This window comes from Sminthopsis crassicaudata, chromosome X (genome assembly GCF_048593235.1).
Source record: "Sminthopsis crassicaudata isolate SCR6 chromosome X, ASM4859323v1, whole genome shotgun sequence".
NCBI classification, from domain to species: Eukaryota; Metazoa; Chordata; class Mammalia; order Dasyuromorphia; family Dasyuridae; genus Sminthopsis; species Sminthopsis crassicaudata.
Window position 1 is genome coordinate 43,230,014 of NC_133623.1, and position 14,463 is coordinate 43,244,476.

A 14,463-nucleotide genomic window follows, 5' to 3' on the forward strand; every position below is an offset into this window, starting at 1 on the left:
CTGTATTAGCCTTTTTGATTTTCCAAAGCATTTTCACAGCTCATCTTAAGCTATAACCGCCCAGGGAAAGCATTGTACACATAGGGAAAACCAAAGAACAAAAATGACTTGCCTCCAAAATGACTGCTTCTGGCTGGTTACCATACAGTGAGATGTTCAAATGGTTCTCTTCATTTACCTTCCAAGAGACAAAGAGTACTACCTCCCCCACAAAAGCAAACTAAGAGATCTTGGGAGAAATCTTAAGCAAAATGTGTAAATTATTAACAGAACTGAGATTTCAGCTATACTAATTACTTGCCACATGAACTTGGGCAAGTCCCTTCCATTCCCTGGAGCTTAAGGCCCATGTAAAAAGTGAGAGGATTGGACATATCTCTAAGGTCAGAGTACTGGGTCTGGAGTCAAATCCAGCCTCAGATACTTGGGAGATGTGTGACCCTAGGCAAATCATGTAACCTGTTTGCCTCCATTTCCTTATCTGTAAAATGGGGATTATAACAATACTCACCTCCCAGGGTTGCGGTGAGGATCAAATGAGACAATATTTATAAAGTTCTCGGCACATAGTAGGCATTTAATAAATGCTTATTCCCTTCCCATCCTCTCGGTCTGACATTGTAGGAGAAGATGAAACTACTCGGATTTCTCCTTAGCCAAGCTATATATGTGACCTATCGGACACCACGGCCACTTTTCTCATGCTTTTCTCATTAACCGAAGTGCCAAAAGTTACATGTCATTCTGCTGGGAAAGAACTAACAGGCATTTTAAGACAGAAAATACTGTAACTGTACATACATTCACATTAATTTGTTCTGTAACCTTCAAAAAGGAAGTAGGGGTGGAAATATACCAAATTCCTCTTTTGTTGTAAAACTCACACCTATAATAATATAAAAACTACAAAATCTTTTCCCTGGTGCAAAATTAGTCAAAGTTGTTATTTGGTCTTTTGAAAGAAAAAAAAAAAGTGACTGAGATTCAGCAATCATAACACAACCCCACATTTTACCTACATTTCAAATTCCAAAGCATAAATGCTGGACACTGAAGCACCTTCCCCAGAGAGCAAAGAAAGGATATCAAAGCTGTGACCACTCCAGTGGCAGCTCCCATAGCAAAGGAACCACTGAATATCCCCAGGAAGATTCCAATAGACTTAAACATGGCTGTCACATCAAATGTGTGGCTATTGTCTCCAGCTGGCTGATAGGCCACGATAGAACTGAAAAAGGGAGAGACTTCACTTATTAAGAAGTGAAGAAAGAGCCTGCAGTTCTTATGTGAAAACTAATGTTCAAGATGGGGAGGGCATTGGAGAAAGAGGCTCTTTGGCTTCGAGTTACTGAAAAAAGAATTTCAGTAACTCGAATTCAAATAGCCTACCTGCCCAGATCTCCATGTGCATACAAGAAAACCGCAGATTTTGGCTCAAATGTCAATTTTAGTTATAGATTAAAAATAATATATATAATATATATTCATACATGGTACAACGGTATATATGTATACCGTTGTACTGTGTATGAAAACTGGATTAAGCTTTTAGCTCTCTCCTTCCAGCCAGTTATCTGAACACGGAGCAGGAAGAAAGTTCTGTTCGAGCACTCTTAGCATCTGAGTGCCTCACAACCCTACATACTAATGTGACCAAGATAATGAAAACTGGGCCCACTTATTCTGAGCAGAGGCATCAACACATCAACACTGCTCGAGATGCAAACCTGGTTTGCTTGAAGTACTTTTCAACCGCAAGAACCACCCCCAGAGCTACACAGGGGAATGAACATTTTGTAGAGAGGAGGACCCATAGAGACTGCTCACTGAGCTCAAGCAGTTATAACAATCCACTTGTCAGCATCTTCAGAGAATGCATTTCTCCCCCACCCCACTGGAATATTAACTACCCAAGTCACTCTGTAATAGTCAAGCCCCCGACATTTAACAGGATGCCTTCCCTACCTCAACTTTTTAACCCAAATCTGGGTCGAACAGCGCTTTGGCAGTACTCACCCTCTGAAACAGACACAGATTTAAAAAGCAAACTGGGTCCCCAGTAACAACACTCTATTCCTAAATCAGTTTTGGATTTAGTTAATTCGTTACTAGAGGTATTAAAAAAAATCCTGTCAGATCACAGAATCAAAAAAAGGTACATCAGTGAAAGGGAAGTAAGGGATGGCCAGGGAACCCTCCAAACAGACAAAACACATGTTCCTTTTATCTTTCCTATGGCTACGGCAATATGCTTCTGATTACAAGTATAAAAACATATTCGGTATATTGCATAGACAAGACTCTCTTTATATCCATTCACCAGTTTAAGTCAATAAAATGTGCTTAAAACCAAACAAAATATACAAAAAATTGAGGCAAATCTAGGGAAGGGGGTGAGAGGAAGGAGGGGGAATTTGGAACACAAGATTATGCAAGGGTCAATGTTGAAAAGTTATCCATGCATACGTTTTGAAAAGAAAAAGCTTTAATAAAAAAAAAATCAAGCAAGTGAAAGTTGATCTTAAATTTCATATTCAGACTCAAAATGAAAAATGTAAACATGTGGGTGAAATATTTCAATGTAACATAATATCTCTAATGGAGAGACATCATATTGATCAAATAACTGATATAGTTATTTGAATTAATGTTTGAACCTTTAATGAATTAATGTTTGAAGAGTTTTTTTTTTTTTAATGGTCTGGGTCACTCTACTATAGAGTGACACATTCATGATAACAGGATAAACAACAGCTAACCAGTGATAAGGTTTGCTCCCTTTCCCGAGGGATATTTTCAGAGTAATGCTTCCAATAAAACACCTATAATTTGGCTTGAAAAAGATTGCTCTTCCTCAGCTTTCCCCTGGTCAAAGTATAGATGATTGGAATGAATCATCCCGATCATTCATCTATGTACTCATTTCCAAGGAACCCAAAACAAAATGTCACTGAAAAATGAAGATTAACCTCTGGTTAAAAGCAGATGGAGGGCTTGCAGTTCATTTAAAAAAAAAAATTGGCCTCCAGACTGAAGCTGTAGCTCAGGTTTTCACTCTCAAGCAACACCTTATCTCACAGAGGCATAATTTGAGCCTCCTGAAACTAAGTCTTTCTCAATGGCTTCCCTTACCTTTTCTTACTTATAAAACTCAGGCCTAGGTCCTGCTCCCCTTTCTCCAATGCAGAGGATGCTGGGTGATAGATGGGGGCAAATCCATCTTAATTATTTCGTGGCACAAACTCTTTTACTCCCAGCCATCCCAGACTTGGGGTTTTTGTAACTATCCAAAAAGCAAATGAAGGGTGCTACTAAAGGCATTAAGCAAGCACTCTAGCTGGTAATGCCCTGGGGCCAATGAAACCCTGACACGGTCTGTTTCTTTCCTGCTTGGAGATGGGAATTCATTTACCCAACTGGGTTAAGACAATCATGCAGCCTCTCCAAAGGCAGTGGGGTGTGAGGTAAGGAGCACTGGCTTATGGAGGCTTGAGTTTCATCTCTCAATGGGCAAGTGGGCGAAGAACCTGCTCATCTATAAAACGGGGAGAACGATGGCACTAACTCCAGGGGGAAGGAGAAGAGGGAGGGTGAGCTAGGTGAGGGAAGCACCTTCTCAAGCTCAGAGTGCTAAAGAAATTTAAGCTCTTATTATACCTGGTATTCTTCAAAGAGGGCATCTTCAGACTCATCCAGCCAAAAATGGCAACTCAATTTAAAAAAAAAATTATTCTTTACCAATATTTACACTTCTATGTTAAACCCTAAGCTTTCCAGATGATTTTTAAAAATCCAACTTTATCAAATAATATTGCTGACTTCAAATAGGAAAAAAAACCAAGAACACATCTGAGCTAGAAGTAAAGTGTTTTCAGGTTGTTGTTGTTTTGCTGTTTTCCCTCTCCCCAACTCTCAAGCCCTGAGGCCAATGAGAAAGACAGACTGTTTGCCAGGGACATTTTTAGGGAGCACAAAAATCCAAGAAGTTAGCTCCCCCCTGTACTCTTCTTCTTTGAAATCGGCATCAGTGAGCCAAGATACACAAATGATCCAGAAAACTGGAATCTTAATAGGACTGAAAGCTCCATGAGGACACAGGCTGGATGCTTATTTAAACTTTTTTATCTCCCTCAGCAACTAGCACAGTGCTTTCCACCCACAGCAAGTCCTTTAATGAACATTTGTTGGGAGGAATGTGTTGTTTTTAGCAACTCAGAAAACAACACAGCTAGAAGCCTTGTAATTCCTTTTTCCTTCTCCCAATTAGTACACAGTTTTGACTCTGCATCTAGATTCACTAAAAGAATGAAATTGTTTAAATCTCTGTAAGAAATTAGTCTTATGCTGTATTTCCTGAATTAACAATATATGAGCTGCGAACAGCTGTGAAAATTCAGTGACGAGGATGAGAGATGGGGGAAAAGGCTTTCCAAAACTATACTCATTGAAATCTGTTGGACCAACTTACTGCCACGTCAAACCAAATCTTAAATGGCAAAACTCAGGAGGAGGAAATGAAACCAGTACGGGAGAGCCAAAACCCAAAAAATGATTTCTCATTTGATAGCAAGGCAAAAAAGGGTACTTAGGATGGTTAAATCCATTCTTCTATTATATCCAGAATGGCGAAACTTGAGGACAAAAGTGAATTCAAGAAAAAAAATATATGGGGCTTCTGTCCTCTCCATTCTTTCACCCCCACATAGGGAAAGAACAAGTCCAGAAGACCTTGGGGACTTGCTCAGTAGTGCAGGAAATTCAGAATTCCTAAGCTATCTACTATGGGAGGAGGGAGAGACCAACTGGCATAGCAAGTGTAATCTAGAAATTATAACAATAGGAGGTAACTTAGGTATTGCCCACGTGTTTATATTTTATTCAAAGTAATTCTGCAGTTTAGAAATCATTTGATTCAGATTACATTTGATTAGACAGGGGATTTTTGGCTCATATGCCATAATACTTCACACCAAAATTTTAAGAAACAAAAACACAACACACTTACGAAGACAATACTATAGCAACAGCATCATTAAGGACACTCTCTCCAAAGAGAAGCGCGTAGAGTTCAACATCAACTTGAAGTTCGTGGAATATGGCAAGAACAGTCACTGATAAAGACAAAAAATTTTTGTTTTAAGAAAAGTCATTATCTGCAAAGGAAACCTCATGTCAAAACATAATAAAACATTTTTCATTAATAGTAATCTTTTAATATAAAAGGATGTCCTCATTCTCACAGAATTAAAATATATATCATTTCATTATATTTAAAGTTGAATATACAAATCTATTTCTGCAAAAAAAGAATAGTCATTATCAATACATTTGCCCCAATTGATTTTCTTTATCATCATAACCTGAACTTGATTTTTGTTATCAGAAATTAACTTCTTCACAAAAAATTCTAACACAATTTATAACAGAAATTTAGATGTGTCAACCTTTTCTTTTATATTATTATATCAAAAACACCATTCCCTCGATTGCATGCATACAAAAATTCTTTTTTCCATCTCCAAAGCAGCTTAAAATAAAAGATTTGAGTTTTGTTAATACTCGGAGGACTGAGTATGAACACATAAAGAGCATAAGCTTCAAAAATATCTCTTCTTCGGTTTCTTTTCCATCTAGATCTTACTCATAGCTTTATTGTAAGATAAAGTAATCATTTCTCTTCTAGGTTGTAGAATATTGTTCATATAGAAGTAGAAATAGAGAGAGATAGACAGACAGATAGTCCCCACTGTGGATTTTACCTTGTAGCTTGTTTTCTCTATAAGATCCCCAAATATCAAAACCAATGCTTTTCATGAACAATAAGGGAAAACAAGGAGAATGTTGGTTTTTGGTTAGTGTCAAAATCTTCCATCAGATCCATCTAATGGCCAAAATAACAGGTGGGCTGTTTACTATAAAAAGAAGTCAATGTTACTGATTCATTGACACCTTGGGGCAAAGGGGAGGGAGGCAGGAAAGAAGGAACTCACCCACAATGAAGAAACTAGTTATAGTGAAACCCTAGAGAAATAAGAGACTGAAGCCATATGTATTATAACCTTCACTGCTGAGCCATGCACGGCCCACTTGCTGCATAAACCAAGGCTACCATGAAAGATTAATGTAGTCCGAAAATGCTAGAACCTCTTCCAAAGGCAACTAAAATTGAGAAGCCGGCATTTTGAAAAGATGCAATTTCCCTTGTAAAGCACTTCAACTGGAACGTACAGATATCATAACAGCAAAGCAAGAGGATACAAGAGTAACTTCCAGAATATTAAACAGTAACTTACGGCTCTCCTCTCTGGAGGTGAGCTGCTATAACATGACAAGGCTAGCCCCATGGTCCAAGGCAAAGACTGGGGAGAATGTTTATCTAGTTCAAGGAAACATCAAGTCCCCTATTTGGCAGATTCAAGAAAAAAACAGTTTTGTTTGTACCATCTAACTAGCTACCTTTTTACAAGCAAATGAAAAAAAAAATAGGAGGTTCAAACAACAAGGCTAAACTGATCACCTTTAATAAGTAATCTGGCTGCCTCAGAAACTTGAAAAATATGGGTAAATCTCTTTCAGTAAGGGAGGCTGTGCAATATAATAACTGGCTGGCTCCTGGAAAGAACAAGGAACCAAACTGTAGGCTGCAGAAAGCCATAAAGTTTGAGCCTCCTGGGCTAAGATAATTTTGTATGGACACCTGTACATATGGACATTAAGAAGAAAGCCCTGGAGGGCTCCATCTTTAAAAGCTAAATGATACCAACTGCTGGCCTCAAAACATTATCCTGTCTGATTTTAATTCAAGGTCAGCTTATACCAGAAAAAGGACACATTTTCCTCCCTTTTCAATAAAGCCCAGAGAGTTTTTTTAGAGGTAACTAGGATTTATCACATATTAATTATTATTAAATATTAATTGTCATTCACAAGGTCAAAAGGCCAAATGGAACAAGCCTCTTCCAACTGAGACCAAAAGGTGCAGCAGAGTGAGCTTCTGACTGAGTGCCAAAGCCTCGGCCTCTGTACTTTCTTGCTTCCTTTATTCTTCAATGGAATGTAGCCATCCACTACACTTAGGCTTGAGGAAAAGAACTACAATCCCGCTCACTCTAATTAAACTGACCTGGCAACACTAGCATTTGGTAGAGTGGGCACAAAAGGCACAAGGGAAGCAGTCCTTTCTGTATTTAAACACCTCTTACTTAGTAAGCATAAATCCAATCTTGGAGAAACATTTTCTGCCAGGCAAACAAAAGCCTTCCAACACCATTAAACTGTATCCAGTAGAGTTAAAATTGTACCTGGTACAAACGATTTGGAACCATCATTTCACATCCTTTGTCATTTGGAAACTCTAAAGCCAGAAGTTGCAATTGCAAAGATTTTAGGTGACTATTCTCTTAGGGATGTGGAAGAATTGCTTAGATGTTTCTAATTTAATGAACATATTTAACTCACTTCCCACTTTCAGGTAAAAAGACATGTACCATCATGAATGATCCTAGATTAAAAAAAAAAAAAAAAAAAACTTCAAGCCTTAAATAGCACCCAATTTAATGGTCAATAAAGTACAAGTAAAACAATGTGTATGCTTAAACCACAGAGAATCCCAGACTGCTTGAATTGAGAAAACCTACAAGATAAAATGAAACAGAAGCCACACTGCAAAAAAGGAAAGTAGGCACAAAAGGCTGCTCCTTAGAAGACATACCTGGATCGGTTGCTGACACGATAGCACCAAACAATAAGCAGTCGGTGAAGTAGAAATCACCACCGAGCTGTCCTGTTGCTTTCATCAAGGTTACACAGCCATACATAATTGACCTGTTCAGTAAAAATATTTACCACTCAGACACACACAAACCACTGCTGAATTTGAGAATAGTGGAAAAGGCAGGGGAAAACCTAGTTGGGTATCTTCTAGGTGATCGCAACTCTGAAAGCATGTCATTGTTAAGGCATGGAAGCAACGTCCAGTCTTTTGAGAAACATGAGTGAATGTAAAATTGCAAACATTTCTAGCTGCATTCAGAAATAGTATGCTATACAAGCTATAAATACATATATGCACAAACACACATACACACACACACACACACACACACACACACACACACACATACACATATATATATATATATATATATATATATATATATATATATATATATATATATATATACACACACACATATCTTAGAGAGATCTTGAAATCTCGTTTAAATATCTCAGGCTACAAATACTTACCCTATCACAAAACAAGAAATGGCTGTCCCAAGAAAAGCATATGCTAGGATTGACCCAAGGTTGCGGAAGAAATGTCTCTAAAAAATAAGGTCTCTGGTTACTCAATTTGACCAACATTTGTAGGACATGTACCAACTGGCTGACAACAAAAACTCAGGATTCAGGTTTTAACATACCACGCATTATGTGGATTAAAAGGGATAAGTGCAAAAAGGCAACAATGTGAGGGTCCAAAAAGGAAAAGCTAACAAAGCAAAAGAAAAAGATGAGATGGGACTATAGAAAGAGCTAGTCATTAAGAAGATTCCCACACACAATGTGCACAGAAAAGTCAACTGAATTCAGAAACACTTGGTACCCACTATGGACCACACAAATGTAGAAGCACCTACCCGTTTCAGACTGTATCCTGCATAAAATATAATTGGAGGAAGTAAGATATTGAAAAATACTTCAGGATCAAAAGTGACCTGTTTAAAGATGAGAAAAAAAAGGTTTTAAGTTCTTTAAAATGAAAATATTTTGTAAAACCTCACACTAAGCCACTCTGTAAATTATTGGAATGATAAAAAACTAAACACTTCTATTAGATGGCAAGTATGTTATTACAACTTACAGTATTGCTACTTCATCATTAAAACAAATAAAATTCCACAGAGAGAACCTAAAGAGGGCAACAATTGGCTGGTCTCCAATAGAGAAGACCTGAGAAGACACCGAGTTCAAAGGAACATCTATGACAAGCACTCAGTGATTCTTCTTTTATGGACATTGAGTTATTTTGTTTTCCAAAGGGCAGAAGACAGAGAAATTGGAAGAGAGGAACGTAACAACCTAAACAATTGTGACACAGAAAAGCTAGGGAAAAGAAGCAAAATGCCAAGTTAGGAATGGGAAATGGATGCAGAGGCAAGTAACTTCTGGAGTGTTTGTGTGCATGGAGGGAGAGGAGGAGGAGAGTGGCAAGTGAGATTCAATTCAGTCCCCTATAGAATCCATATATCTAAATTCATCTATCATGGGAACTGATGTAGCAGTACAGGTGGTGAAATAACTGCTGGAAAGATGGAACACACATCCTTTCCTTTCAGTAGAATGTAGCCTACGTTTCCAGACATGATTGCTTTGCCAGTCAATTGCACTTAACTGTTTTCCTTTGTTCCAAGGGAAGGTTCAATGTTGGAGGGAAGAAATATATCAGGAAATGACTGATTTTTTTTTTAAAAAGAGAACTGTATTTAAATCTCAGTTTTTGGTACTTACTTGCTATGTGATCTTGGGAAAGGCACTCCTTTAACATCCCTGAGCCTCAGTTTCCTCATCTGAAAAATGAGGCTAATTCTCCCATTACTACCTACCTGGTTGTTGGAAGGAGAGTTCTCTGATAAACTGTCAGGTGCTACAGCATGAGAAGTTATTATTTTAAGCATCTTGAAGCATTGCAATAATTGAATACGAGAAAGATTAAGGCAGGAAAACAGGTTAGAAATATTTGGAACACAATTCAAAACAGAAAATTTAATGAGTTATGCCTTAATCAGAAAGTGAAATTTCCCAAGCATTATACTTAATTAATACTTCACTGTGTATATTAAAAGAGTTCATTGAGTCTTTTATAATGTGTTAAAGACATTGATCATTTTCCCTTCTGCAACACTTTAGTGATAGAATTAAAAATATATATCCAAAATAAACATATTAGAAGCTTACCTTCCTAAGCATTTCATTGTCTTGAACATTATTGAGTTCATGTGAACTGATCTCTCCTTTCAGTGTATATTCATAAAATTTTCCACTAACATTCACTAATAAGGTAGCCGGACTTGTCTGCATTTGACAGCTTAATGTCACATTATTAACATCGCTTGGAACATGAACGCCATATCGAAGTACCAAGCCCACCAAAAGCCCTATAATTTAAAAAGAAAGAATGCTATAAGTACCTTGTGGGCATCAACCAGTTCCTTAAAACCCCTAAAAACTTCACTAGTTTTTGATGCAAAAAAAAAAAAAAAAAAAAAAATCAATGATGTTAGCCAAGCCTGAGCTTCTGAAGAGTCAGTACTCAGACCAAAATACAAACATGTTTGAAATTACTGCTCAATTCCTAAATCGGAGAACCTGACATCCTCATAAGCAGGGGATGGACAGATGGGTAATTTTCCCCAGTGTAATATCACAGATCACTAACCCCAATATTTCTAGAGCAGCATATAAGTAATAGAGCAGGAAGATTACCTAATGAGAAAATATCTTACAAATCATCTTTTCATAGAATCTACTGCTTCACTTCCCCATTTCATAATGCAATCAAATAAATTCGTTTCCCACCTCCACCCATAATTCATTTGACAGGTCCCCCCTTCCTCTACTTGTACATTTGTTGGGGGGGGGTTTCATCCAAAATGTAGGAATTGACATTTATCCCTCTTAAATTTCATCCTGTTGGTTTCAGTTCATTGTTCTAGTCTGCAGAAGGAGAAATCAAGATTTGGATGCCCATGATGAGACATCTTATCACTGTGACATCAATCATGGCCAAATCAGATTACATTTTATAGTCTTTAAAAAACACATACAAAAAAACCCTTTGATCTGTTAATTTCTCTTAAGGGTATTGGATTAGACCTCACAGTTTCACCAGACATAGAGAACAGTCAGGAAAAAAGGCACAATTCCTCATTTTTGTTGCCCTCTGAACAATTTTCAGTGAATCATACTAAGTGACCGACCCTTAGGTTGCTTGAAGCTTAAGGCAAAGAAATATGCTTCAACCTTTTTTATTACTATTTATAAGCAAATTGGCACTCATGATCATAGTGGAAGATCAACTTAAAGCTCAACTTAGCTTAACAATTTTTGGCTGTGACGATGTTAAATTCTTTAGGAAAGCTAGCTAGTTGAACAAAACACTCAACAGCTTAGATTTCTAAAGATTTCTATGGACAACCAACTAACCATATTAGATTATATAAACTCTAGTTTTCACAAAAAATACCCTTACTTTTTCAAAAGAAAAGAAAAGAATTAAATACTTAAATAGTATTTCTTGGTTTCAAATAGAAAAATGGACCCAAAGCTAGGAAAAAAAAAAACAATCAGTGACTTCAATCTTAAAGGCTGGAGGGTAGGCAAGAAGGGAATAAAAGTACCAGTAGTTAAGATGGTATGAGAAATGCAAGAAAAAAATTGGGAAAGATGCTCAATTGGATTAAAAGAAAAACCCAAACCAGGCTTACTCTGGGTAGTGCCAAGGACTTGAAAGCTTTTTGCACCCTTTCATTCAGGCTCACACTAACCCTTAAAGACAGAGAAGTAGATAAATACCACTAATCCTCATTTTGCATTTTAAGAAACCTTGAGAGGTTAAGAGAGTAATGGAAAAAACCCCAACTGTCAAGGGGGACTAGTCAGTGGAGTGCCTTACTACATTTGGAGTGAACTCCTGGCTCCAGGCCAGATTGGAACTCGACCCCCATCTTTTAAGGCCCTGACTAGCTGGCACCTCAAGAAGCCTTTCCTGAACTTCCTCTTAGGACCTGCTTCCTCACAGCATTCTGGTCCTCTCCAATGGACTTAAATACAAATGATGATTTTTTTTTTAAACCTATCTTGTATCCCTCTAAATTTTCAAAGGGTAAAAACCTAGCCCTAGTCTTTCTTTCTCTCCCCCAGCTTTGAGTAATGCTGGTTGATGAAAAATGAATTAGTGTTCTCACATCAGGCAACACCAGAGGAAAAAACGCCCCCTCCCAAAACAGAGACCAATAGATGTTCTTTCCTTGCTTCTTACTGATTTTATGTCCTCATTCAATACCTTAATTAATCCTTTCAACAGAAATTCTCTACCTTTTCAAGCTTAATCATTTAACCTTTTAGCAAAGGTTAACAGTAACCCACCTGTTTTTAATGCAACATTTTAACAACGATCAGAGAGAGTTTATGCTTCCACCATACAACTGAGCATTTATAGCATTCCTTCCAGCCTAACCTAGGAAAACCCAATCCTCCTAGGAAGGAAGAATTTGGCATTTGGCATATAGAACCTTATGACACTAATATTTTTGTGTTTGGGTCTTCATTTTGTCCTGTTAACTGGATTACAGACTGTCTTCCAGTTTGGGGTTATTTCCTGTGTCTAGCACACTGTACGTACCCAGCAAATGAGAATGGAGAACTACAGCAAGATGTACAAACCAGGATATCTAGACCATTTACTTGGATAAAAAGATTACATGGGAAATAACGCAAAATATCCAATATTCAATTTTACCCAAAGGCTCCCACACAGCGGGATTATGCTCTCAGGAGTCTTTATAAAGGAAAAGAGATGGAAAAGTTGGCCAAGTTTCTAAAACCATGATGAGCTTCAATCTAAGAAAATCATTACCTTCCGAGGGAAAATGACACGGGTTTGTGCATTTTTCTGAAACTCACAGAAAATCACCTTTTCTTATCCTCGTTGAGATACATACTCAGAGGTAAACATTTCATGAATGGAGTGGCTCTTCGGGAGCCAAAGTCTTCAACTGACTTCGAGTCTGAGGCAAAGGGGCAAACATCAGCGGGCTCCCTGCCACAGCCACAAGTGAGAAAAAAAAAAAAACAACAAACCAATCTCACCTGTATGCTGGGTAAAAGGGATTATTTGTGAGAAACGATCTCTTCAGACATAAATAAAGCCACATAGACACAGTGATCACTCAGTGGAGTCATCTTTGATTAAGACAGTCAGCAAAACCTCTCTAGAGGGACCAGTTTAGGAACGAGACAGATCTGTTTCTCCCAAGGGGGCTGTTTGCCATTACTTCCCTCCTTTCCCGTTAACCAAAAAGAAAAGGAAAAAAGAAGAAAAAACCAGAATGGAAAGCCATTGACACCACTCGTAAAGGGTTAATAATCTCACGACTCTAGATGTGTAGTGCTTATAATTAGTTTTAGATTAACCGTCTTGATTGTTGTGTAGTAACTACCATCCTGGGAAAACTTTTAACTCTTTCGTTAGCTGACTTGGGGCAATCCGAACCTCTGGTGTGGGATTCTAACAAATTCCTACTAGAACGTAGCCAACAGGTTGTTAAGGAGTCGCAGCTAATTGTTATGGATCGACAGATCGGTTCCCCAAGGTCCCTTAGCTTTAAGTTTGACCAGAAGGAGAGACAGAAAAGATGTTTCCTTCGTCCGCCGCGAGGACAGATAGCTGAGTGGGTGCGAGAAGACAAGTAGAGGTCGAATCAGTTTTTCAGAGAACCCCCAAAACTGACGAGGGGACTCCTGCAGCCCAGCCCTCCACCCAGGCAGGGAGCCCCGATACAATTTCCGAGAAGCTACGAGGCGCGGCTCCCCACCCCATCACTTGGGCAGCCCTCCTCCCCAGGGACCCCAAGAAGCCGCGGTCCCGGGGCGGTCCCGGGCCAAGCAGCGGGTCCCCTTTCCACGGGAGACGTGGCAGGAGAGGGAGAGGAAAGGAGGGGAGGGGGTCGCAAAGGGCAGGATGGGGGGCAAAGGGGAGGCACTTGCCGTAAATCATAGCCAGGCCAGTCTCGTGCAGAAAACGGGCCCGTCGGTGCTTGAAGAGCCATATGGTGAGGATAGTGAGGGTGAGGAGCAAGATGAAGATGAGCAGATTGGCGCTGTCTTGCCGGTGGCTCGCCTCCGCCTGCTTCTCGGACACGATCTCCTCCTCCATGGCCCCTACAGCTCCGGCTCCGCCACCGTCCTGGGCACCCGCCCAGCCACAAGCGCCAACTGCCAACAACAACCAGAGCAGCCGCCCGCGCGCAGGGCTTCGAGAACCCGAGCTGCCGCTGCCGCGCACGGGAGCTCTCCGCCAGGCGCCTAGTGCCATGGTTCCCCCAGCCCCAATGCCACTGCATCCGCCCCCCGAACCAGATGCCGTTTGTTGTCCCCGGCCACTCCCGAGGGCTCATGGGAAGAGGGGCGGAGACTCGGCAGAATCGGCCCGGCATTGGCTGGCCGAACGACCGCCTACTCCTCGCGGCCAGAGCTCTTAAAGGGACCGCCACCTCATTGGTCCCTACAGCCCGGTGAGTGGGAGGAAGGTCATGTAAACCATCCCCCTGCCTCTGGGAAGGGCAGCATCTCGCTTACTGGCACCATGCCTTATGCTTCATGGATTAAGCACCTATTGTTTGCGTACCAACCAGGCAAGAGCCACCATGATATCATTTTCTGTACAGACTGTATACAGGCAGT

At 39.6% G+C, this 14,463-nt stretch overlaps 1 protein-coding gene across 1 annotated transcript in view; it reads right to left on the reverse strand.

The window, feature by feature from the left end:
- SLC9A6 (solute carrier family 9 member A6) overlaps positions 1–14,162 on the reverse strand; it is a 31,813-nt gene extending 17,651 nt beyond the window's left edge. Inside the window, exons 1-7 of the mRNA XM_074278098.1 lie at positions 13,768–14,162; positions 9,958–10,157; positions 8,640–8,717; positions 8,248–8,324; positions 7,712–7,824; positions 5,006–5,111; positions 1,087–1,228 (exon numbers count right to left, since the gene is read on the reverse strand). Coding sequence (XP_074134199.1) covers positions 1,087–1,228; positions 5,006–5,111; positions 7,712–7,824; positions 8,248–8,324; positions 8,640–8,717; positions 9,958–10,157; positions 13,768–14,095 — 1,044 coding nt within the window. The 5' untranslated portion in view covers positions 14,096–14,162. The remainder of the gene's footprint in view (positions 1–1,086; positions 1,229–5,005; positions 5,112–7,711; positions 7,825–8,247; positions 8,325–8,639; positions 8,718–9,957; positions 10,158–13,767) is intronic.
- Positions 14,163–14,463: the final 301 nt, after the last annotated feature.